Source organism: Mobula hypostoma, chromosome 6, assembly GCF_963921235.1.
Source record: "Mobula hypostoma chromosome 6, sMobHyp1.1, whole genome shotgun sequence".
In the NCBI taxonomy this organism is placed as follows: Eukaryota; Metazoa; Chordata; class Chondrichthyes; order Myliobatiformes; family Myliobatidae; genus Mobula; species Mobula hypostoma.
This window is the reverse complement of record NC_086102.1, coordinates 36,438,845-36,466,803: the sequence shown is the minus strand read 5'-3', so window position 1 is coordinate 36,466,803 and position 27,959 is coordinate 36,438,845. Positions and strand designations below refer to the sequence as shown.

At 40.7% G+C, this 27,959-nt stretch overlaps 1 protein-coding gene across 1 annotated transcript in view; it reads right to left on the bottom strand.

Moving 5' to 3' along the window:
* The window catches only part of alcama (activated leukocyte cell adhesion molecule a), a 353,749-nt gene that overhangs the window by 81,350 nt on the left and 244,440 nt on the right, over window positions 1-27,959 (bottom strand). Inside the window, exon 2 of the mRNA XM_063050584.1 lies at window positions 3,918-4,018. Within this exon, the coding sequence (XP_062906654.1) occupies window positions 3,918-4,018 (101 nt within the window). The remainder of the gene's footprint in view (window positions 1-3,917; window positions 4,019-27,959) is intronic.

Sequence of the window (27,959 nt, the reverse complement as noted above, 5' to 3'; positions counted from 1 at the left end):
AAATGAATGCTAACATTGCATTTGCCTTCCTCACCACTGACTCAACCTGCAAGTTAACCTTTAGGGGATCCTGCACAAGGACTCCCAAGTTCATTTGCACCTCAGTTTTTTTGTATTTTCTCTCCAATTAGAAAATAGTCAACCCTTTCATTTCTTCCACCAAAGTGTATTATCATACACTTCCCGACACTGTATTCCATCTGCCATTTCTTTGCCCGTTCTCCTAATCCATCTAAGTCTTTCTGTAGCCTCTCTATTTCCTCAAAACTATCTGCCCCTACACACATCTTCCTATCATAGGCAAACTTAGCAACAAAGCCATCAATTCCATCATCCAAATCATTGACATATAATGTAAAAAGAATCAGCCCCAACACAGACCCCTGTGGAACACTACTCATCCACCAGAAGCCAGCCAGAAAAGGCACCTTTTATTCCCACTCTTTGCCTCCTGCCAATCAGCTACTGCTTTATCCATGCTAGAATCTTTCCTGTAATATAACGGGCTCATAGCTTGTTAAGCAGCCTCATGTGTGGCACCTTGTCAAAGGCCTTCTGAAAATCCAAGTACACAACATTATCTGATTTGCCTTTGTCCATCCTGCTTGTTATTTCCCCTCAAGGAAACCACGTTGACTGCAGCTTATTTTATCATGTGCCTCCAAGTACCCTGAGACCTCATCCTTAACAATAAACTTCATCTTCCCAACTACTGAGATCAGACTAACTGGCCTACAGTTTCCTTTCTTCTGCCTCTCTCACGCTTGAAGAGTGGAGTGACATTTGTAATTTTCCAGTCTTCCAGAAACTAGTAATTCTTGACAGATCATTACTAATGCCTCCACGATCTCTTCAGTCACCTCTTTCAGAACACTGGGGTGTGCGCCATCTGGTCCAGGTGACTTATCTACTTTCATTCCTTTCAGTTTCCCAAGAAATTCTCTCTAGTTATGGTAATTCACACACTTCATGACCGCAGACACCTGGATCTTCCACCATACCGCTAGTGTCTTCCACCATGAAGACTGATGCAAAATACTTATTCAGTTTATCCACCTTTTCATTGTCCCCCATTACTACCTCTCCAGCATCATTTCCCAGTGGTCTGATATCCACTCTCACCTCTCTTTCACACTTCACGTATCTGAAGAAGCTTTTGGTATTTTATTTAATACTATTGGCTAGCTTACTTTTGTATTCCATCTTTACCTTCTTATTGACTTTTCCAGTTGCCTTCCATTGGTTTTCAAATGCTTCCCAATCCTCCAACTTCCCACTAATTTTTGCTCTATTATATTCTCTCTCTTCAGCTTTTATGTAGGCTTTGACTTCTCTTGTTAGCCATGGTTGTTTCATTTTTCCTGCAGAATACTTCTTCCTCTTTGGGATTTATGTATCCTGTGCCTTTCAAATTGCCTCCAGGAATTCCAGCCATTGCTTCTCTGCCGTTATCCCTGCCAGTGTTCTTTTCTAATGAATTGAAACATTCTAATTGAGCCACTGAACTTCACCTTTTGGTCAAGATGGCACCTACGTACAACAATCCTTTGGTTGACATATTCTGGTTTGATCACGAAAACATCTTTTTCAATTCTTTTATGTCTTTTACATTTGTTTCTCATTTTGAATGTAATTCTAGAACTTCTGGAGCCTGTGTTTTGCTATTTGGAGATTGTTTGGGTGCTTCAGCGCTCTGTAGTCTCAGAGGCTTCTGGGAGTCAGAGACAGCATGAATGAACCTCATGGCAAGAAGGCTGCAGGATGGCATGCATGCCAATGTTTGACCCCATTTCGCCGATCGTAGCTTCCATCATTTGTCGATTAAAGCATGATTAAAGGTGATTGAAACATTGAGGAGAGTATGTAGGTTTGGAGATTGTTTAGGTCTTCCAGCACTCTGCAGTCTCTGAGGGGCTTCCAAGAAGCAGAGGCAGTCTGCGCCAACCTTCTATCGGGGCAGGCTGCAGGTCAGGACGCAAGCCAATGTTTGGCTCCATTTCACCGATTAAAGCTCCCATTGTTCGCCAATTAAAGTGACGAGGGGGATTGAAATATCTAAACGAGTACAGAGCGTGAGCACTGGCTGCTTGCTTTTTGAATGGTTGCTCTGTACCTGAGAGGGGAAGCCCTGCTGATGAGAGAGTGTTGTCCAGGCTTTTTTCTGCATACCGGATTTGGACTTTGCACTATAGTCTCCTTTCCCCCTACCAGACTTAACGGTTTTTATATTCTGTGTTTTTTTTCACCCAATCTTCTCGTTTTTTTGTGTGGGAGGGGATATTGGGGCTGTTGATGTGTCTGATTGACTTTGTTTTTTTCGTGAGGAAGGAGGGATTTGGGGATTGATGTGCTTGATCCATTTTGTTCATCTTTTCTGTCCAGGAGGAGGGACTTGGGGGGTCAATGTGCCTGATCCATTTTGTTTTTTTTGTGCGGGAGGAGGGATTTGGGGGTTGATGTGCCTGATCTGTTTTTGTTCTTTTTTTTTGCAGACTGGTGTGATTTTGGGGGTGGGGGGGTTGATCATTATGCTGCCTTTCTTTGTTTCATGGCTACCCAGAGAACTGAAGAATTTCTAAGTTGTATACTTTGATAATAAATGAAGCTTTGACCTTTGAATTCTAGCCAACTCCCCTCTCATGCCTCTGTAATTCCCTTTATTCCACTGTAATACTGATACATCTGACTTTAGCTTCTCCTTATCAAATTTCAGGATGAATTCAGTCATATTATGATCACTTTCTCCTAAGAGTTCTTTTATCTTAAACTCTCTAATCAATTCTGGTTCATTGCACAACACCCCATCCATAATAGCTGATCCTCGAGTGGGCTCAACCATAGTGGGCTCTAAAAAGCCATCTTGAAGGCACTCTAGGGATTCCCCATCTTGCAATCCAGCTCCAATCTGATTTTCCCCAATCTGCCTGCATATTGAAGTTCCCATGACTATTGTAACATTGCCTTTTTGGCATGTAATTTCTATTGACCTTTCTCATTTGTAGTCCACATTCTTACTACTGTTTGGGGGTTTGCATACAACTCCCATCAGGGTCTTTTTACTATTCCAGTTCCTTAGCTTGATCCACAAAGTTTCAACACTTTCTGACCCTATGTCACTTCTTTCTAATGATCTGATTTCATTTTTTTAACCAACAAAGCAATGCCACCACTCTGCCTTCCTGACCGTCCTTTCGATACAATGTGTATCCTTGGACATTAGGCTCCCAGCTATAATCTTTCACTTTCATTTCTTACATTAAAACATCTCAGAATGAATTGAGCAGAAATGAATAATACTAAAATAGCATCCTTATCATGCATGGTAGGGTAGCGGTTAGTGCCATCGCTTTACAGCGCTAGCTTTACTGACTGGGGTTTTATTTCCACTGCTGTCTGTAAGGAGTTTGTATGTTCTCACTGTGACCATGTGGGTTTCCTCTGGGTGTTCCGTTTCCTCCCACATTACAAAAAGATGTACAATTAGGGTTAGTGAATTGTGGGCATGCCATTATAGTGCCAGAAGCATGGCGACACTTGTGGGCTGACCCTCCAACAATCCTCAGACGGATTTAGTCATTAACACAAAACAATGCACTTCCCTGTATGTGTCCATGTACTTGTGACAAATTAAGCTAGTGTTTAAAATAACACCTTTTATTATATGGTACTAAAGATCCTATGCTCCACTTGGCTGGTATTGATGCAACAAGGAGACACAACTGCTTCTTCAAATATCCGCTCAGCACAAGTGCCTGGTGGTCACTCACCAGACGAGGAGAGAGCCAGTGGTAGATGATCGCATGATTACTCCATGAGGTATTAACCACATGATCACATGATCACCCACAGGCATTTACAATCTTTGAACTGGCTCTATGATGTGTCAAAGAAACCAATATATTATGCACATTACTTACCAGTCTCCATGTCACCAAGTACAAGTCCACTCTTTTTTCTGCCTCACAAGGCAGTGTGATCGTTTCTCCAACCTTTGCAGTCACAATGGTCACTGCATGAACTGAAAGCAGAAAAAAAACAGAAGTACAATTACATAAAAAGGTATCCATTTACCTGCTGTTATTTTGTATCTATCCCACTGATGGAGAATATTGAGAATATCAGTGTAAGTGATAAGCCCAAATCATGGAGCCCATCCTGACTACCGCAGCATACAGGCTGAATTCTCTTCTTACTTTCCCTTCAGGTTAGATCCTGTAATATGGGATGAGAACTTCACATTTTGATGAAAGATTTCATCAGAAGTGATCAAAGTATGCAACACATCAAGAGTAAGAAAACACGAGAAAGCTACACAAAACAGAAAAGGAAAAGGAAAATTTAGACAGTTGAATAAGAGGCTACAGTCATGACTTTAGAACTAGTCAGGAGAGGAAACAAAAGGCAAAAGTGATTTACAGAAAAATTAGCAAGTAAACTAAAGTCATATGCAAACAGAAATGCTAAGTAACAAAATGAGCTTCACTCACTAAAGTTATTTCTCTTCAATCATCAGGCTCTTGAACCAGAGGGGATGACTTCACTCACCCAACATTGAACTGATTCCACAAACTATGGACTCACTTTTAAGGACTCGACAACTGTGTTCTCAATATTTATTGTTTATTTATCATTATCATTATTATTTTCCCAGCTGGTTGTCGTTTGCACATCGCTGTTCATCAGTCACTATTGCGTGCGGTTTTGCATTGATTCAGTTGTGTTTCTTTGTATTTACTGTGAATGCCCACAAGAAAATACACGGAGATACGTATGTCCTTTGATAATAAATTTGCTTTGAATCTCACCAGTCACTACGCAAATCACAAAAATCTCATCCTTTTAAAAAAATAACTAGCTTTGTTTTCAAGATTAACAGCCACAATCTTCACCCAGCAATAGAGAATTTTTGATAATCCTGTTGCTCAACAATGCAAATAGATCTTGCCTCAACAATTTATCAAAGTCTCTTTAACTCTTAGCCATTTAAAGATTATGACCCTTTACTCTTGCTCATAACTGACACCTAACCTTTAAAACATCAATCTGGTTTTCTACATTATAATGCTTATATCAGGGTTCGACAACTGGGGTTCTGAAAGAGATTGAAATTAAAAAATAAACATTGTGCACATTGCTAGTGCTCACTGTGGTGGGCAGGGACTGAGCAGCCCTGTTAATAATCTCGCTAGAGTTCTCCAGCCCAGTATGGCAGTGCGCAGTAGGACCGTGTTTATTTGGTCCAGTCATTTTCAGTTTTTGACGTGAGATAGGAGAGGCCGTTGATAATTAGTGAGTACTGTATTGCATGGAGGAGAGGACGGTAGGCTGCCGATGAGCGTGAAGTGCTCTTCCAAGCATTGAATAGACTTTCCCAACTTGGGCTGTGACGTCAGCCTCTCCCTCCTGAATTACCTCCCCCAACTTCCCCTTATGAGCCGCTGACTGACTTATGGGAACGAACTAACTCTACCAGTGTAGTAGAAGATTGGATGGAACTTTTCATTTTAAAGAAGGAATCTTTATGTGCCATGACTAAGCTGCTGGCCTGCCTCTTTGCTGTTATTGTAAACGTTGCAAAAGGTGGATTGTATCGATTAGAAGTGAACTTATTGCGAAGTTTCGTATTTTTTGTGGTTTTCTTATTTAGTTATTTATCATGCCATTCTTTGAGACCTGATAATTATTTCATGTGGTCCTCCAGGGCAAAAAGGTTGAGAATGGCTGGCCTATATGGTTATGCTATAGGAATAGGTTGGTCCCTTGGCTGTGAGGTTTAAAAACAGGCTTTGATTGTATTAAGGTTACATGATCAGGGATGAGGAACTAAAGAATTATTGCAATAAAACATACCACAGATCTTGGAGCAGTGAATATCTGCTTTTATGTCAACATTGTTGTGTGAATACAACAGTACAGAATAGAACAGTGTCATTTCATCATTTTCTATTTGTATTTTCCTCTTGAGACTGAATTGCCATCAACTATACACACCAATTTTTTGGACATGCATGAAGTTACATCAATGTGTGTCAATGAAAACTTTCTTGATCGTGGATTACAAATTCTATTACATTTAAGTACAACATATCCATTAATATATACAAACCCTACTTGGAAAGATTCCCTTGAAATAAGCATTTCTCCCTCTGAATAACTTCCCTTCACGCCAAGCTTGTGGCCTTTGCTCAATCCTCCTCTTCTCCCACAACCCCACCCACCAATCTGCCACCTGATCCAAGCAACGGTGCATTAACCACCTGAATCATCCAAGTCCTAACCACAATCACAACTTTCAATCACCAATCCCATCTCAACCCTGATGATGCTATACTTCTAGCATCCCCAGCTGATGATTACACTTCCTAATCTGACTTGTCTGACACCACCTTAAATACCATTCCCAATCACCAGCATCATCGTGTACCCTCAACTTCCATCAAACAGATCCCTGACAGTCCTTCGAACTTCCGTGCTCTCATCCCCCAAATCTGGACTTGTCCTAGAAAGTACATTTTAGTTCCTCTACTGAATGTCTCATTGAAGAGCTGTGAATGGCATTGTTCCATGCGCTTTCTAGATTTTCCAGCCTAGCTTTGTGCTTCTCTGTATGGAGGTCCTGTCACTTACACACGCACACACACACACACACACACACACACACACACACAACCAACATCACTGAATTTATTGGTGTTGCAGTACTGGTTTTATGACACTAGGTGTTGCTGCTTCCATTTCCAATATATTTAATCAGGATATCGGCCAATATAAAATTAGTTTTATAGTTACTCCCCAGGTTATGAATCCCCAACTTATGTACCGCCTGTCCATATAAATGAGCATTTGGGAACAAGTGAGCTGGATTTGCTGGCTCTTGTGGTGTTGCAAGCATGTGTTGCAGTGAGGGAAATCAGTCTGAGGCAACATTCTTTCATCTTGCAGAGAAATCTCAATGGGCAAGTTAAACGCCCTGGTTTAACTGCACGTTGCCCTTGGTTGGCCCGTGTTTTTACTTAAATTTTCTGGTGAGCAGCCACATTTGAGTTGTGAACAGCTTGAGTTATGAATTGGAATTGGTTAATTATTGTAAAACGTACTGAGGTACAGATAAAAGTTCATGCTACATATCATTCATTCAGAACAATTCTTTTCACAGTGCATTGAGGTAGTACAAGGTAAAATATTAACAATGTAGAATAAAGTGTAACGATGGCAGAGAAAATGGAATGCAGGTAAACAATCAGTGCATGTGCAAGATCATAACAAGCGAGATTGTGAGGTCAAGAGTCCATCTTATCGTACTAGGGAATTAGTCTTATAACAATAGAATAGAAGCTGTCCTTGAGCCTAGTGGTACATACTTCCAGGCTTTTGTATCTTCTACCCAATGGAAGAGAGAAGAGAGAATATTTGTTTTAGATTATGAGAACACTCAGTCCTTGTTTATTGTCATTCAGAAATGCATGCATGCATTAAGAAATGATACAATGTTCCTCCAGAGTGACATCACAGAAAAACAGCACAAACCAAAGACTAACACTGACAGAACCACATAATTATAACATATAGTTACAGCAGTGCAAAGCAATACCATAATTTGATAAAGAGCAGACCATGTAGACCCTGGACCATGAATATCTAGGGTAGATAAAGTATTTGATTGGGATAGGTGCTTTATTGAGGCAGCAAGTCCAATGAAGGGAGGCTGATTTTTGTGATATTCTGAGCTGAATCCACAACTCTCTGCTGTTTCTTGCGGTCACATGCAGAGCAGTTGCCATACCAAACCATGATGCATTCAGATAGGATCTTCTCTAGAGCGCATCAATAAAAAAAAAATGGCAAGGGTCAAGGGGGACATACCAATTTTTTTAACCTTCTAACATTTCTGAGGAACAGAACCTGGTTGTAACTGGTACGTCTTTTCTTTGTGTAAGGATGAACAAATACACTTAGCAGAGAGACTACCATCTAACTCATAATTCTGTGATTTAAAACAAGGATGTGGAAGCTCCATTTGGTGCTTCTGTCCCGCATTCACCAGGAATGGATGGGAGCACCATCATCTCAGTTAACTTACAACTTAGCTTTAAGCTCAAAGTAAAAATTCTTCTAAATTGCAATTATTAAGTCTTAGGGTTTGTTGTCTTACATTATTTTTATGTGATTATTGCAAAATGAAGAGCCTGCTCTTACATTTGTTGCAGAAATGCAAGGGTGTTTGGGCTTCTCACAAAACAATCTATCTTTTCCAGCCTGAATTTAGAGATTGGACAGGTTAGTTATGCCCATGTCTAGTTTCTTCGTATTTTGTAAGGATTATTCCTATTTTGTTAGGATCCAGCTCATTGAGTTCGGGCCCAATGACAGTTAACGGAACCAATGTCATCCATGTCCAGTACAACTTGAATATTAATCAAAACACAACAGATGCTGCAATTTAAAAGTGCTTTGCAGAATGCGGCATATGTTTTTCAAATACCTTTGCCTGCACAGGCATTTCCCACCTCCCAACCCCACTGCATGCTGGTATTAACTACCACATTATATCTAAACATAAAAATCTGCAAGCTACTAAACTTTCTTTTCACAGAATCAAAGAAATTTAGATGCATATAAAACTTATTCATCCCATTGCCATAACTAAATAATAATTCTATTTACCACAACACAAATCTTTTGCAGGGTTGATATTTATCTGGTAAATATAGAAAATAAGAATGGAACATGGTGATATTAAATTTCAAAGTTTTTTTTGGTGCACTAAACCATTAGCCACTTGGGTTTGCACAAAGAAATTCATACAGTTGGTTAGAAAGACATTTAAAACAGTTTTGGAGTGGTTTACAACCAGAAACATGCACTACCTATGTCTCAGAGCCCATTGTCAGCTGGTCAGATACCTTTTAAGATTCACAAGAAGTGCCAAAAGTACCAGGGTTGTTTTAACAGCAGAAACACTCTGTCAAAGTTGGCTCAAATGATGGATGTGTTGTTAGTTAAGGCATTGCAAGGTATACATATACATTAACACAAGCAGCTACTGCACAAGTGTCCTTTCTCCCTCACCAGAGAGACTGGGCATCAGTAGACCACCAGGCTCCTCAAACCTGCCCTGCCATAATCTTTCAAATACTTATCTAGCTCTCCTGAAATAGCTTGGATGATCAAGTCCTCTACCATCCTCTGGGGCAGGTAAAAAAATGTGCTTAGAATGCTTTATAACAAAAAAGTAGAATCCATACAAAAACTAAAAGACATTATTTTTAACTCTGCATACCAACATCTTTGTGGCCCCCCACTTTTAACTCTTATGCTAGTTTTCCATGGCTTCTCAATGATTGTTTTCTCTCTGAATCACCACAGATGACTTCGGAATCTCACACCAGAGAATGGGACAGCTCCAGACTGGTGTCCAGGGAAAAAAAAAGAAAGAACATCCTGAGACACCTGGTTGTGGACCACAACCAAGCTTGCTGTCTGAAGGCCATATTGGGAGGTATATTTGTAGCAGTGTAAGAATTCAGATCAATATCTAGAATCTGCACATCAGACAACCTCTCAGAGCATTTGAGAAGGCAATGATGCAGTGAATGACAGTATTGAGAACACTTCAACCTCCAACCCTGGAGCTAAGTTGGTTTGACAAATCCTGAATCCCAGTTTCCAGCTCATTCCTGTCCTCAATCTTCTACTTGGACTCAGCTCTCAATGTAATCTGAGCTGAACTCTGCCCAGGACGAAGGGGGCTGTGATCTCCAAGTGGGGATCTAGCTGCACCCGCAGAAAGGAGATGTGTTCCAGCATGTTATCTCTCTGCCCTTTAAGAAGAGTGATCTGTTGGAACTATGCGATGCAATCCACTGACATGCTGTTCATGCAACTACTCGTGCAGTATTCTTCTATACTGAACCATGAGCCATTCATGGAGAGCATCCATATCCAATGTCTGTTCTCAAGCAGCATGCCTTTGCTCAAAGAGGTCTTTAACCTGCTCCCTGTGGCATACCACTGAACCTTCAGAGGCTTGAGTGGTCTCTTGTAGCAGGGAACAAACCTCTATCTAGATTACAGAAACAACAAAACTTTGTGTGTGCCTCCACAGCAGTGGTCACCTGAACCTGAAGGTGCTGGTCTCCTGCTGGGATTTGTGCTGCTCTTGGGCACAGAAACACACAAGACATTCAGAATGGAGGTTGTGGACATCTGGCTCCATTCAACCTCCTGCCAGAGGCTGATGATGGCTACCCTGGCAGATCTTCTGGATGCCCACCTCAACTAGACCTCATCACCCCTTCCCTCTACTCCCACCTGTCAACTATCTGTCAGTCCGTTTTCTCAGTAGGACTTCAATATCATAAGACCACAAGACATACGAGCAGAATTAGGCCATTTGGCCCATTGAGTCTGCTCCACCATTCAATCACGGCTGATCCTTTCTTTGATCCCCCTCCTCAGCCCCACTCCCCAGCCTTCTCCATGTAACCTTTGATGCCTTGGCCAATCAACAACCTATCATTCTTTGACTTAAAAATACTCACCAACCTGGCCTCTACAGCTGCTTATGGAAACAAATTCCACAAATTCACCACTCTCTGGCTAAAGAAATTACTACACATCTCTCTTTTAAATGGACGCCCCTCTATCCTCAGGCTGTGCTGTCTTGTTTTAGATTCTCCCACCATAGGGAACGTCACTTCCACATCTACTCTGTCTGAGTCTTTCAATGAGATCCCCCCTCATCTTTCCAAATTCCAGCGAGCACTGACCCAAAGCCTACAAATATGATAACCGTTTCAATCCTGGAATCATCTTTGTGAACTGCCTCTGAACCTTCCCCAATGTCAGCACATTTTTTTCTGAGATGAGAAGCCCAAAACTTGTTCACAATACCCAAGGTGAGGCCTCACCAATGCCTTATAAAACCTCAGCATCAGATCCTTGCTCTTATATTCTAGACCTCTTGAAACAAATGCTAACATTGCATTTGCCTTCCTCACCACTTACTCAGTCTGCAAGTAACATTTAAGGTGTTCTGCACAAGGACTCCCAAGTCCCTTTGCATCTCAAATTTTTGGATTTTCTCCCCATTTAGAAAACAGTCTGCCATTTACTTCTTCTACCAAAGTGTATGGCCATGCATTTTTCAACGCTGTATTTCATTTCCCATTTTCTTGCCCATTCTTATCTGTCCAAGTCTTTCTGCAGCCTTACTTTCCTCTACAGTACCTGCTCCTCCACCAATCCTCATTTCATCTGCAAACTTGGCAACAAAGCCATCATTGTCTAAATCACTGATATACTGTACAGCATAAAAAGCAGTCCCAACACCAACCCCTGCAGAGTTGCTAGCAGCCATCCAGAAAAGAACCCATTTATTCCAACTCACTGCCTCCTATGAATCAGCCAATGCTCTAACCATGCCAGTAACTTTCCTGTAATACCATGGGCTCTTAATTTAGTAAGCAGCCTAATGTGTGGCACCTTGTCAAAGGCTTTCTGAAAAACCAAATATAAAATATGCACCGCAACCCCTTTATCTACCCTACTTGTATTCTCCTCAGAGAATTCCAACAGGTTTGTCAGGCAAGCTTTTCCCTATTTTGTCCCATCTTGTCCTGTGTCACCAAGTACTCCATAACCTCATCCTTAACAATTGACCCCAACATTTTCCCAACCACTGAGGTTAGGCTAACTGGTCTGTAATTTCCTTTCTGCTGCCTCCCTCCTTTCTTAAAGAGTGGAGTGACATTTGCAATTTTCCAGTACTCAAGAACCATGCCAGAGACAAAAAATTCTTGAAACATCATTACTAATACCTCCACAATCTCTACCGCTACTTCTTTCAGAATCCTAGGGTGCAGTTCAGCTGGTCCAGGTGACTCAGGTCTTTCAGCTTTTTGACCACCTTCTCCCTTCTAATAGTAACTGCACTCACTTCTCTTCCCTCACACCCTTCAACATCTGGCATATTGCTAGTGTATTCCATAGTGAAGACTGATACAAAATACTCACTTAGTTCATCTACCATCTCCTTGTCCCACCTCCCTCCCCACATTTTTTTTCTCTAGCCTAGTTTTCTAGTGGCCCTATATCCACTCTCATCACTCTTTTTTTTATATATATACTTGAAAAACATCCTTTCCTTACTACTGATTCTTTTAGTTGCCCTCTGTAGGTTTTTAAAAGCTTCCCAATGGTCTACCTTCCAGCTCATTTTTGCTTTGTTGTATGTCCTCTCTTCTGTTTTAACATTAGCTTTGACTTCCGTTGTCAGTCACTGTTGGACTATTTTGCTATGTGAGTATTTATTTATTTTTGGAATACATCTATCTTGCATCTTCGTCATTTTTCCCAGAAACTCAAGCTATTGCTGCACTGCTGTCATCCCTGCCAGCAGCTTCTTCCAATGAACTTTGGCCAGCTCCTCTCTCATACCACTGTAATTTCCCTTACTCCACTGAAATAATGCAAAGCCAAACCTTACTTTCTCACTATGAAATTTCAAGTTGAGCTCAATCATATCGTGATTACTGCCTTTAATGGTTCCTTTACCTTAAGCTTCCTAATCGTCCCCAGTTCATTACATAACACCCAATCCAGTACAGCTGATTTCCTAGCAGGCTCAACATCAAATTGCTCTAAAAAGCCATCTCATAGGCATTCAACAAATTCACTGTTTTGAGATCCATAACCAACCTGATTTTCCCCAATCAACCTGCATGTTAAAAACTCCCATGATTATCATAACAGTGCCCTTTTGACACGTCTTTTCTATTTCCTATTGTAACCTGTAGTCCAAATCGGGAATAGGAAGCGCAGAATCAAATATCGCTGTGATGATTGTATGTTCTAGTATTAATTGTTTGGCGACAATAAAGTATAAAGTATAAAAAATCCCAGCTACCATTTGAGGCCTGTACGTAAATGCTATCAGGATCCTTTTACTCTTGCTGTTTCTTAACTCAACCCACAAGGATTCAACGTCTTTCAATCCTGTGTCACATCTGTCTACTGATTTGATGCCATTCCTTACCCGCAGAGCCATGCCACCCCCACTATCTACTGTCCTATCCATCCAATACAACATATAACCTTGGATATTCAGCTCCCAACTACAACCATCCTTCAGTTATGATTCAGTGATGGCCACAGCATCATACCTGGCAATCTGCAAAAGTTCAACATGATCATCTACCTCATTTCTTGCACTCATTCAAATACACTTTGAGTACTATATTTGCTATACTTTTTGATTCTGCATTCCTAGTGCACTTATACTCACCCTGCCGGCTGTAATTTTGTCCTATCGTCTGCCTGCCCTTCTCGACAGTCTGACTGCATGCTTTCTTTGCTTTTTTAACCATCCATTCTATCCTGAATCTCTACAGTCCAGTTCCCATCCTCCTGCCAAATTAGTTTAAACCCTCCCCAACAGCTCTAACAAAGCTGTTAATCACATTGAGTAAATCTGGCAGTTCCCTTCATAACCCCTACAGCCTCACAGCCACTGTCTATAGGATTACCATGTTGAGAATGCCTTCAAGGGCCAATACCTTTCTGTCTTTAGACCTCAGCAAACACTAATATAGGAATCATTAATATTATTATTATTCAACTACTATATCACAGAAGTGAAATTAAACAATAAACACTGGAAGTATTTGTTGGAAAATAATGAAAGGAACAAAGTTAACACTTCTGTGAACCATTTTAATGAAAGGTCATTTACATGAAACATTGACTCCATTTCTCTGTATAGATTCTGCTTGACCATTATTTTGTTCTCTCTTTAGCATAATCTAATTCATTCAAGATTAGCTTCATATATTCTTGTTGTAATATCAACCACACAATACTAAGATGAAGAAAAAGTGTTGCTATTAGATTGCAGAGTTTATGGAACAGCTCTAAGTAGAAAATGTGATAACTCCAAAGTTCTCAATATGGATAACCACGAGGCAGAAAAAAAGCCCCTCGAATCTGTTCTACCATTCTAATAGGCTTCTTAAAATTGCTTATTATACCAATAATTAGTCCAGTAGTAACCCCTGACCATCTCTTTGCTTCCATAGATGCTCTGTGACCTGCTTGGTTCCTCCAGCAGTTTACTTTAGGAGCTTTACTTTCTCATGAACATAAATTACTTTGCTTCCCTGCAGTTCCTAATCATCTAACATTAAGAAAATCACCCAAGTTGTCTTCCAATTGTCCTCACATTTCCCTACAACAAATCCCTTTCAAACACCGAAATTCTTGTTAATTGTTGCTCTGGTGAGCATTATTACAGGGTGATGCTGTGATTGTTATTACTAATGCAGAGCTGTGCATACCAGGATGATGTTAAGAGATTGAGCTGTGTGGAGTCTGTTAGCCTAATAGGATTTCCCATTACAAACCCAAACAAATATGCAGATGCCAGAAATCCAAAGCAACACACACACATAATGCAGGAGGAACTCAGCAGGTCGGGCAACATCCATGGAAAAGTGTAAACAATTGACCTTTTGGACTAAGACCTTTCATCAGACTTACAGATCAAAAATTCAGCAAAGAAGCTGTGGGATCTTGATCAACAGGCCTCTGGAATGCCCTTAATTTAATTCTCATAATACCACAACCTAGTTTATAGTTGAATTACCTGCAGTCTTGTCCTTGTACAGCTGTTTGTACTGGCTCACTGTCAATAATCACTTTACTGAGATCAGTGTTACAAGTGACTTACTCAACTAAAATTAACTTCATTGTAAACCCACTTAAATGCAAGTGCCTCATTATTTAAAACCCATGCAGCAATATTGCTAGTGATGATTTCATTCGCCTGATTCTGCTTTGTTCCAAAGTAAAATATGTTGGAAAACAAGACTGGTATGTTATTCAATGTGTAATTTAATATTCTTATCCTGCAAGCAAGATAAAAAGCACCACACTTCCATGGTTTTGCATTTCTTTCAGTCTACAACAAATATTGTTACGTATTGCAGATCATCTACAGCAATAAAACATTGGTCTGGAACCATATAATGAAGAAAATGGATCACTTAATAACTTTCTAACTTATTATTTTTTCCCTCCTTTTTCAGACCCCAGAGCAGTGTTGTTTTACCTCGAGTACAAGCCCAGTTTTTTTATTGCCCAGAGTATTCTATTTCATATTACATGAATCACTGAATTGCTGAGTAAATGTGGGTGAAACATTTAATCCTAAATTCCTTCACCCATTTTACCAGAAGATTTCTAATCCCGTTGAAACAAAGTGTCAGATGAATCTGCTACAGGAATGTTCCCACACTTTAATTTCAAGGGTCAAAATAGTGTTACTGCAATTCATATCAGGAGGACATTTAGTTCATGTAACCAAGCACAGGAAACAGGGCAGACATCCAAACTGCCTTGATGCCAGGTCTCCACCTGCCATTTAAGAATTGGGGAATTGTAGACAGATATATCCAAAAAAAAATTAAGGGAAACGGGAATTGCCCAAGAGTCAAAGGTTTCTGTTTTTCACAAGGATAGCACCGAGAATGACAGCTGGAATCTTCTTGGCTTTCCAAAAGAACTCAAACAATCTGGGTGATTGCAAATTGACAGCCACTTCAGCCCTGTAGTAGTTGTCCTCTCTCCTATGCAGCCTCGAGTCTCAGAAATACCGGGGCGGGGGTGGTGGGGGGAGAGATAATGATCAATGCTTCTTAACTCAACAAATCTATTCTACTGAAGCACAAAATGATGTATTCTGCTGTGGAATATGACTTTTAATAAATACTGAGTTTTCTTTCATAATTTTCTTCCTTCAGGTTCCTAAGTACAAAAGCTTTTCTCCCTGTGCTACCATAAACCATCTCCTTTGTGACTAATTCACCCCTCTTCAACCTCCAAATTATATACCCACTCCAACAGACACTCACCTCAGCCTTTTCAATCCAACTGGCTATGTCCCAGAAACAAGGAAAAAATGGCTATCATACCACGGCATCAAACTCTGCAGGGCATGAGCACCCAGATGCAAAGAGCAGGAAAATACACCCCTGCATTGATCTAATTCCACATTCACCTCCAACCCCTTCCTTTACACCTGTAGATTAGCAATGACTGATAGTTTGTGACCTTTTGGGTCTCGTAAGAGACAGACAGCTTCCAGCACCTATTCTGGACTGTTAGCCCCATTTAATTACAGGTCCAAAAAACACCCAAATGAGAAGCAGCAGTTTTGAAAACCCATAATTCCGTTGCAAAGTCATATTACTCCCTTGTTGACAAAAGCAAATCATTCTTTATGTCTATTCATTACCACCAATCATGAGGTTAGTGTGAATCTCGTGAGACCATGGATTTGTGCCTTGGAAGGTTTCCAGGGTGCAGGCATGGGCAAGGTTGTATGGAAGACCAGCAGTTGCACAAGCTCCAAGTCTCCTCTCTCCACACCACCGATGTTGTCCAAGGGAAAGGCACTAGGGCCGATACAGCTGGGCACCAGTGTCATCACAGAGCAATGCGTGGTTAAGTACCTTGCTCAAGGACACAACACACTGCCTCAGCTGAGGCTCGAACTAGCGACCTTCAGATCGCTAGACCGACACCTTAACCACTTGGCCACGTGCCAACACAGGAATTAGTTAACATTCAAAAGGGCAGGATTTTGTCCAGTTAAAATATTTGGTCTGCTTCTAACAACTGCTTTTGAGGCAGCAGATTGTTCCTGAGATTATATTTCTCATATTAGTACTTTGTTCCTTGCTACATCCTTCCCATTGCTGTGACCATCATAAACAACTTGTTCCATTCGAGGGTGTGACCTCAAATCTTTGGCTCCACTTTCAATATCAGTTTCTCTGATCAGTTGCCATTCCATGATCCAGAGTGCAGCGGGGAATGGAGGTTGATTCATCTAGTTGAAATAGCTTATCAAGGGGCAGCCAAGATTGGGTTAGTAGAGTCCTCCATCTGTGGAATGAAGCCTTGAATGCAATAGTGATTGATGGCATAAATGTTTCTTCTCTTTACTTGACAGAGATCCAATTAGGAGAAGGCACTATTTCGAACCAGCAGCATTCAACAATCCGACTTGGAGGTCACAAAAATGCCTAATACAAAATTGTACACCGATGCAATTAGAAGGAACTCTTCTGAGCCCGTGATTGAGGGGCATTGTTGAAGCACAACAGGGACAGCTTTCTCATTCACCTGACCTACTTCACACTGACCTGATGTCATTTTACCCTGACTCTGAGTGGCAAATTGCTTTCTTTTCCTCAATACTAAAATAGCAAAAAAGAACATCTATTTAACTTAGATAAAAGTAACTACATTTTATTTAACGAACATTCTTGTATTAATTCACTCTTTATGTTAGTACAATAATTTTTTTAATCCCTTGTACAGCAGCCAACGTGATTCTAACAAATGATTTCATCAAAGGAAATGTTCTAAAAGGTCCCCTGAAGTGCGTTAAAAGAATTATAGGAAAACGCTGTTTAAACAATATTGCATGTTCTGCTTCTACACAATAGCTTTGATTAACAGAGACGAGGTAATGGAAACAGCTGCCACCCTGATCTGTCACAAGATCTTTAAAAGTTATACATATAAAACTGTGCAGCATTAGATAATTGCTAGTCTCCCAGAGTACAGGGGAAACCGAGGGACTAAAGAAAGGCAAGGCAAGCCAAATACGTCACAAAATACAGTTGCTGCTTTAACTGCAGAGTATCAACTTCCTGGAATCATCTTCCTGGTTAATTTTCTCTGCTGATTTTCTGCTCTCCCATCAGCCCTTGATTATGCACACTTTTGAATTTCTTTGAGCATGCATTTGTACCATGGAGGATACAATACCTGTAATTCATGCTAATATTCTACCCTTAAGCACTCACATAAGTTTGTGGTGGAGTTACTGTAAGGTATTCACAAGGCAACCCCCTTCTGTCACCTCCTGATTTGCTAGGTGAGTTACAGCACTTCTACCACCACCTTAGTTAAGGTCAGCAATCCCGGTAAGGTAGCTCCTACCTCATCTTCAGTCTTCGTGTTGACATTATCAACCACCTTAGACCCACAAAAGCAGAGGGAAAGCAAGTCAACCTCTCTCCCTTGAGACCACTGAGGCAGCAGGGATGTTTCCTGAAATTACATCTGTCTTAAAGGATCTGGATATTTTATTGGTTTTGATAAATTATATTGCACTGTAAGTTCAATGTTTAGGCACGTCTGTCTGTCGGCCTGGATCAATAAACCTTGATCAATCTGTCCATCAATGGAACTGTATTAAAGTCACAGTCAGATCTACATGCTCAGTGAGGACTTTATCTTAAACTTCTACAGCATAAGCTTTCAAAATGACATAAACTGATATTAAAATCAAATACAGCATGCAATTAACATACAGAAACAAAATTCATGATGCACAATTGGACCCCAGGGTACCGTTTTCTATAAAAACCTTCTAAATTATGGCATAATACTGTTTTATGAGCAGAATTGGAGTCACCAGAAAGCAGGAGATTGAGTTGTCCCTCAGGGGAACAAAGGCAGTGACACTGAGAATAAAGAGTTATTTGTTCCAGAAGCTGGAAGAAGTAGAAATGCTAAGCTGCCTAAATGCTATTTGCAGCTACTATCTGACCTCGTCCTCCATAATTCAGGAAATTGAATAAACAGTAAAGAAAAAGTAAAGCAGATTATTTCTTGTTGTATCAGTGGTAATTATTTTGTAAATTGTTTTTTTTTTCCAGATTTTTTTTTCCTTTTTGTGAATTTCTCCTTTTTAAAATATTTTTGCTTTTGGATGCTGCGTGCATATGAGACTATGGAGGACCATTAGAGGATGTAACTTATGTCTGTAACCACCTACCTCCTTTCACACTGAGTCAAACATCATGGAAATATGCCCTTCGGCCCTTCCTGTCAATGCCAACCATCAGTTTAGGTCAGGTAAATGACTGCTCATGGAGTACGAAGCAGAAATATCAAGATCAGAAAAACAAAGGGGAAAATTGCACTCAAAACAATCGATGAGCTGCAATAAACACCAAGGCACTGAGCGCATGCGCTGGTCGTGCATGCAGCCTGCTACAGCCAGTCCGATCTATTCTTTTACTTTCTTCTTCTTACTTTTTAATTTACGTTATTTTTTGTATTTTTTTTCTCACGGTAACACGTCGAAGTTGCACCCTCTCTAATATGCTAGTAGAGAGAGTTTTATTTGGGTTTTCTTTAGCACTGGAAATGGTTACATCCCGACACGCGGGACAGAAGCAAGGTCGCATTGTGTATTCCACGGACCAGCAAATTCCGGCCGGCTTAGCGAACAGAGCGGCAGACACCCCTGCTGAAATCCGGAGGAAAACAGACAGAGGGGGATCACAAAGCCGAGGAAAGAGGACCGGGTCGAGACAACAGAGATTTTTGGAGAAGAGGAGTTCGGTGGGTAATACCGTTCCACCTGACCGGAACTGCACCAAGAGCGGTAAGCGTGAAGGATTGGGGTGCTTACTGATCTGGCTAACAACAGATGGTGCAATCTGGGGTATATTACGATCAAAGAACGTGTTTGCAGACTGGATATTGAACTTTTTACTGTTGGACTTCGGCCACATTCCACCGTGTTACAACACTTGGTGGCACGGGAGGTCGTTCCTGCCTGTGGCCATCGAACATGCAGCTCCTCCCGTGGAGGGTCAGACACCCTGAGCCAATAGACTGGTCCTGGACTTATTTTCCATCTGACATAGTTTTGCATTTTGTTGTTTGATTGTTGGGATTTTTTTGTATTGCTATATTTACGCTCTATTCTTGGTTGGTGCAGCTGTAACGAAACCAAATTTCCCTCGGGATTATCTATCTAACTAAATGGATATACAATACTTTTAACAAAAATCCAGTAAAAAAGATACAAAATGTGCCTGCTCTGTTAGTGCCTTAAACAAAGACAAAACTTTTCTAAAGAAAATCATGCAAAATGATGAAGTTGTCTTCTTTAACTTCATCACTTTACGTTTCAAATTGAAGATGATCTACATCATCAGTGGGTATAAAGTGTCAGCAGTCCTCCTGGAGATAACCTGCCTGCATGATCCCAGTGCTGAATAATCACTGACGATTTCTTTTCCCACATAAGAATACTGACAAAAAATGATGACTGGTATTGCAAACACAATATGCTACAACTACATTAACAATTCACTGCTGAGCATTGCAACCAGAGTAAAGGATGTGCAAAATGAGTTCTTCTCATTGGTATTCATCATGGAGAAGGACATTGATGATGGCAAGATGAGGGAGAGGTATGCTCATTCTCTAGGGCAGGTCAATGTTAAGAAGCAGCTGGTATTGGATCTTTAAAGAAAACATTAAGGTCGATAATTCACCAGGACATGCTGAAATGTATCCCAGGATACCGGGGAAAAGGCCAGGAAGGAGTTGATAGGGCCTTCAGAGATCTTTGTATCCATTTTAGTCAGTAATGAGATCCCAAAAGACTGGAGAACAGTCAATACCATCCTTGTTTAAGAAGGACAACTCAGATAATTCAGGAAACTATAGGCTGGTAAGCCTTATATCATTGGTAGGAAAATTACCGGAGGACGTTCTCAAGGGCAAAGCTTACTTGCATTTAGAAAAGCAGACATACTAGGTCCTGATGAAGGGTCTTGGCCCAAAATGTCAGCTCTTCATTTCTCTCCATCGATACTGCCTGATCTTCTGAGTTCCTCCAGAATTCTGTGTGTGTTACATATTAGGTATGATGAGCATCACTTTGTGTGGGTGAGGTCTAGTATCACTAATTAACTGAGTTCTTCAGTAAGTTATAAAAATGAGTGATGGTGGTAGAGCGATAGATATTGTCCATGTGTACCTTAGTAAAATATTTTAGCAAACCTCAATCAACCAGAAAATTAAGTGACATGGGATTCTTGATGAATTGATAAGCTGGATACTAAGCTGACTTAATCAGAGAATATAAAGGGTAGTAGTGAAGGGGGGTGGTGGGTTCTGTTAAGAGGTTTGTCACCTGTGGTGTTCCTCAAAGATCAGTGCTGGGAACTCTGTTGTTTTTAATATATATTAATGACTTGGATGAAAATGTAGGTGACCTGGTTAGTAGATTTGAAGATGACATGAGAATTGAATTGATAGTCAGAAAGGACAACAAAGGATACAGCAGGATATAGATGACATTGAAATATAGACAGAGGAATGGCAGATGGAGGTTAATCTGGACATGTGTGTGGTGATGCACTTTGGGAGGCCAAATGCAAGAGGAAAGTATACAGTAAATGGCAGGAACCTTAGGAGCATTGGGTACTGAGGGATCTTGGTATCAAAGTCCATAGTTCCCAGAAAGTGGTATCACAAGTGGATATGATAGTAAAGAAGGTATACAGCATGCTTGCCTTCAAATGGCTGAGATATTGAGTATTAAAATCTGGAAGTTATGCTGCAGCTACATGAAACTTTGGTTAGGCCATAATTGATGTATTGTGTCCATTTCTGGCTGTCACACCATTGGAAGGACTTGGAGGCTTTGGAGAAGGTGCAGAACATTTCTCCAATATTGCCAGGATTGTAGTATATTAGCCATAAGAAGCGTTTGTCTTTTTCAGGTCTCTCAAAGGGTGAGGGGTGACCTGATAGAAGTATCTAAAATTATGAGAGGAATAATAGGGTACAAATCATAGTCTTTTCCCAAGGTGCCTATAAAATGTATTCACCCCCCTTGAAAGTTTTCATGTTCTATTGTTTTATAGCATTGAATCACAGTGGATTTAATTTGACACTGATCAACAGAAAGAGACTCTTTGGTGTCAAAGTGAAAACAGATCTCTACCCAAAGTGATCTAAATCAATTACAAATATAAACCACAAAATAATTGATTGCATAAGTATTCACCCCCTTTAATATGACACAACAAATTATCTCTGGTGCAGCTAATTAGTTTTAGAAGTCACATAATTAGTTAAATGGAGATCAAATGAAATGTTTCAATTGATTGTAGTAAAAATACGCCTGTATCTGGAAGGTCCAATAGTCAGTAACCTGGCAAAAACTACACCATGCAGACAATAGAACACTCTAAGTAACTCCATGAAATGAATGTCAGGAGATGCATACAAGAAAATTTACAAGTCACTGAATCTCCCTTGGAGTATAGTTAAATTAATCATCAAGAAATGGAAAGAACATGGTACAGCTGTAATTCTCCCTAGAGCAGGATGTCCTCAAAAACTGAGTGACTGTGCAAGAAGGAGACTAGTTAGGAAGGCCATTAGGAGATCTGTGACAGTCTGCAGGAGCTACAAGCTTCAGTGCCTGAGATAGGAGGGAATGGGATACAACAACTGTTGTCTGGTTGCTTCAACAGTCATAGCTTTGTGTGGGAGAGTGGCAAAGAGAATGCCACTGTTGGGAGGAAAAATGCTAGAGTTTGCCAGAAGGCATATGGGAGAATCTGAAGTCAGCTGGAAGAAGCTTCTATGGTTTGATGAAAGCAAAATTGAGCATTTTGGCTATCAGACCAAACATTATGTTTGGTGTAAACCAAGCACCGCACATCAAAACACACCATCCCTACCGTGAAAAATGGTGGTGGCCGCATCATGCTGTGGGGATGCTTCACTGCAGCAGGCCCTGGAAGGCTTGTGAAGGTGTAAGGTAAAATGAATGCAGTAAAATACAGGGAAATCCTGGAGGAAAACCTGATGCAGTCTGCAAGAGAACTGCAATTTGGGAGATGATTTGTTTTCCGGCAAGAGAATGACCCCAAGCACAAAGCCAAAGCTAGACAGGAACGGCTTAAAAGCAACAAAGTTAATGTCCTGGAGTGGCCAAGTCAGAGCCCAGACCTCAATCCAATTGAACTTGTAAAGGATTGTTCATTCAGAATCCCCATGTAATCTGACAGAGCTTCAGCAGTTTTGTAAAGAAGAATGGGAGAAATTGCAGTGTCCAAATGTGCAAAGCTGATAGAGATCTATCCACACAAACTCAAGGCTGTAATTGCTGCCAAAGGTGCATCTACTAAATACTGACTTGAAGAGGGTGAGTAATTATGTAATTAGTTATTTGGTGTTTAATAATTGTAATAAATATAGACCAATTTGTAGAAATTCATTTTCACTTTGACATGGAAGTGTCTTTTCTGTTGTGTCAAGAAAGCCAAATTACATCCACCATAATTTAACGTAAAACAAAGAAACATGAAAACTTTTGGGGGTGGGGTGCATACTACTTATAGGCACTGTATCAATGTTCAGGAGGCAGTTAGACAAACGTGAAGAAGCAGGGAATGGGGGGTATGTACCACATGCAAGCAGATGGGATTAAGTTGGATTGGCAGCAAAGTCTGCACAGACTTTGAGGACCAAGGAAATGTTTCTGTGCCATTCTAATTTAAAACTTTACATTACTGTTAATGAAATAAGCAACATTTTATCCATTTCCTAGAAATTTAAATAATAAAGACTCTTTCTATTTTATACAACATTTTAAGTGCTCAATTTCCTGGTACTGAACTTCCAAAAAATTTACTGTTCTGGGAGAACTGTTTTTAGAGCCTTGTGTATATTTTACCATTTATCTATAAATAAAAGTGCTTATGGTATGGGCGGCAGGGATTGTTTTCCAAAAAAAGTCAGATGTATAGATTCCAAAGCATGATATCACAAGAGGTTCTTTAAAGATTGTGGCTCCAGAGGAAATACAATGCCTCATATGGTTAAGCAGACCAGAAGGACTCTTACATCACTGCTTAATGTTAGCCAGTGATGTGATTAAATCTGTGTTTCCTAGGTTAAGTGGAGAACAAAATATGAAATCCACTTAATCATCCTTCATTGAACAATAGAACTTTCCAATATAGAAGGACCTATTGTCTCAGTGATAGGTGCCAAACATCCTATAGTATGGGAAGCAGGAAGTACATGCTAATTAGGAGCCAAGAATGTACCGGCTATATTTGTCAATGCCAGAAGAAGTCTGCTGAAGCCAAATGCATGCAGGAAAAGCAGGCCCATGTAAGACTTGTCCACTGGTTTCCCAAGGAGCTCCAGGATACCGCCAGCTGCGTAATCCTTTCGAATACATCACCTGTGGTTCATAGATGGAGCAGGCATGTTTCAATGATTAGCAATGATTAATTTCAATTGCTAACCAATTAGGAGAAACATGGAAATTTTAGTTTAGCAGTGCTGATTATCTATGTCCAGTACATGAACATGAGTGTCTTGATGAAGGGACATGGCCTGAAACATCGACTGTTTATTCATTTCCATAGATTCTGTCTGACCTGCTGAGTTCCCTCGGCATTCTCTGTGCAGTACTGCTATCTCTGCAGGTGTTTTTAGCCCTTAGTACTATATCTAATTCCTCCTTTAAAGGATTTAATGTCTTGGTGTTGACTTTTTTTTCGTGGTGAAGATGATATTGGGAACCATGAGGGGAGAGAGGGAAGGCAGATGGAATCAGAATCAGATGGGAGAGGGGACGGATAGAAGGGTCTCGGCCTGAAACGTCAACTGCACCTCTTCCTAGAGATGCTGCCTGGCCTGCTGCATTCACCAGCAACTTTTGTGTGTGTTGGCTCTTGTGGGTAGTAGGTTCTTGGAAACGGGAGAGAGAGGAGGATGAAAATGGGTGCTGAGGGGGCTGGGAATATGGTCTCTGGAAGGTGGTGAGGGAGGAGGTCTAAAAACAAGTGTCACACATTCTGTCATTGCAGGAGACAGTGCCAGTGGTCAGTGAGGGGTGGTGGGGAAGGATGAGGGGACCAGGAAGTTACTGAAGGAGTGGTTCTTGTGCTGGGAGATCTGAGAAACAGAGGAAATGTAAGAGAGGTACAGTATTTTGTATCTACATACTACAACTTGGTGTAGAGAACCTCTCTACTGCACTTACTCCTCAGCAAGAACACCATTCCTCAAAAGGAGATCAAAACTGCACAAATACATTGCACTAAAGCACTGTCTGATTGCAGTAAGTCATCCCTGCTCCTGTTCTCACTTCACCCCATTATGAAGGCCAACATACCATTTGTCGTCTTAACAGTCTGCTTCACCTGCATGCTTACTTTCAATCAACTGGTGTGTAAGAGCACTCAGATCTCATTGTACCTCCCTCTTTCTTGATCATTTCCTGTTCAATTTGCTCCCAAAGTGGATGTCTTCATAACTATCTACATTATACTACATCTGTCATGCATTTTCCCACACAGAACATTTAATTACAAGACTAGGGGCAGTAATTAAATGAAAAGTTAAGAGGAAAGGGAGCAACACACAGAAAATGCTGGAGCAACTCAGCAGGCCAGGCAGCATCTATGGAAAAAAGTACAGTCGTTGTTTTGGGTCGAGACCCTTTGGCAGAGAGTGATGAATTTCTCATTTTCTCCAGATCAGGGAATTGAGGGGACATGGGGAACTGGCACAGAAGGTAAGCCCTCCAGCAGCTCAGCCATGGTCATATTGAATGGCAGGACAATCTTGAGGAACTGAATGAGCTACGTCTGCTCTTGTTGTTTTTTCTGTGTTCTTACATTCAACCTATCCGTATCACCCGGAGTCTCTCTGAACTCTCCTCACAGCTCATCTTCCCGCATAGCTTTGGGTCATCAGCAAACCTGGGGATAATACATTTAATGCTTTAATGTACACTTTGTAAATTACTAATATATAATATTGAATTGACTTTATTTCTTACATCCTTCACATGCATGAGGAGTAAAAATCTTTATGTTACGTCTCCATCTGAATGGGTAATGTGCAAATTATAGTAATTTGTATAAACAGTGTGTACAGTAAGATATACAACAGAACAGTCAATAAAGCTTAGAAATACAATTGTGTCAGCATGAATTAATCAGTCTGATGGCCTGGTGGAAGAAGCTGTCCCAGAGCCTGTTGGTCAAGCTTTTATGCTGTGGTACTGTTTCCTGGACAGAAGCAGCTGGAGCAGTTTGTGGTTGGGGTGATTCAGGTCCCCAGTGATCCTCCGTGCCCTGTTATATCGTGAATAACTAAGGTCCAAGCACTGAACCTTGAGGTATACTACAGTCATTGCTTTCCTCTTGGTAAAGGAACTATTTATTCCTTCTTTTTGCTTCCTGTTTACCAACCAGCTTTCTATTGATGACTATTGCATTACCCACCATCCCATGCACTTTAATCACTTTAATCTTGTACTCTAATCTCTTTTGTGAGATCTTGCTTTTACCTTCCATATTTTTCAAAGCCTGGGATAAAGAAAATACATGAACCTCAGATGAGAGAACTCATTTGAAGTGTTCATACTAAAATCATTGAGTTCATCCACAAATCAACTGCGCAAAATTGAAAACAGAAGTAACAGATCTGGCAAGTCTTGCTGCTTGAATAGAATGCTGACACAAATCAAAACTTGTGTGAAATGTGTAGGTAGCTTGTAATACAAAAAAAGAGTAACATTTGTTTAGGACTTTCCATAACCTCTGATCATAAATGAAGTCCCCGTTATAATGTAAGAAATAAATTACCTAAATAACCTCTGCTGCTTGGAAAGTGGGAACAAAAAGAGGGGAAACTGTGCCAAAGAATAACATTCAATATATAGCATGAATTTCAATCAGTGGAGGAATGCTGCTATGAGGAGTTATTGTGCCCGGCAATGCGAGCACTGAATGAATACACACAGCTTGACAGGCAGGCTCAATGGGCACAAAAGACTCCGTATCTGAACTCCCACTCACCCTTACAAGGCAAGACAGATGGACGCAGAGAAAACAATGTATATCAATCTTATTTGGTTAACTGATTCACACAAGGAATCAGAATGGTGGCATTCTAATGCAAAGATTTCTAACATTTTCGATACAAATAGAAGCACCTCCCCATACACACACAGAAATAACAAACACACAAGCAGTACATTTTCTTAAATTGAGGATGCTTATAACCTAAATTACTACAATTTATAACATAATCATTCCGAGATGGACTCCTTAAATGTTGTGAATGGGGAGTAAAACTTGACTTGGTGGGATGGCGGAGGGTTGACTATATATTTGTAGCTATCACCCAGCCAATCTTACATACAGCCCAATTTTCTTTCATCAGTTTTGCTTCCTAGTTGATGTAAGGCACAACATTTCTCATCTCAGTTTAAAAGTATTAATTGCACATTTACAAAGCTAAGACCGAACAAAGGCAAAATACAATTCCTCTGCTTTTCACTCGCAGTTGTTTTATGAACTTTCCCACACCGGAATAAGTTACATTTGCTGCCGTGAGTGAATAAAACAACAAAGTGCAGTTACTGGGCAATGAGCTGGATGAAGATTACTTCCTGTACAATAATGAAACATGTCAAGGCTCCTGACATTATCAGATGCATAACTGGCAATGTCTGACACTGAGCAACAGTGAGAATGTATCAGGATACTCCCATTCTCACCTCCTTTACTGAAGCTAGATCTGACAGCCACAGAGTTATACAGCATGGGTTAGGCCTCCTGACCCAGCCCATTCATACTAGACAAGGTGCCTCCCTGAGCCAGTCCCATTTGCCTGCATTTGGCTCGTATCCCTCTAAAACCTTGGAGACAGCCGAGACAGCAGATGCTGTAATCTGCTGTAGCAGGCAGGCAGTGCCAGGTAGGGGAGGTGAGCAGAGGTGGAATTGGAATGCATTGCAGACAAATGATAGTTGGAGGCACGCAGAGAGGAAAGAGGAAAAATACTGATGGGGGAGGAGAGTGTGAAGATAGCAGACAGCTGCTGGAGGGAGACAAGCAGGAACACAAGTCACTACTGTAGATTCAGATCCAGCTCCAGTAAGGGAGCTGAGAATGGGAGTAAGACAAATGCAACATTGGAAGAACTCAACAGGTCAGGCAGCAACTATGGAAATGTGTAAACAGTCAACATTTCAGGCCGAGATGCTTCTTCAGGACCGGAAAGGAAGGGGGGGAGATGCCAGAATAAAAAGGTGG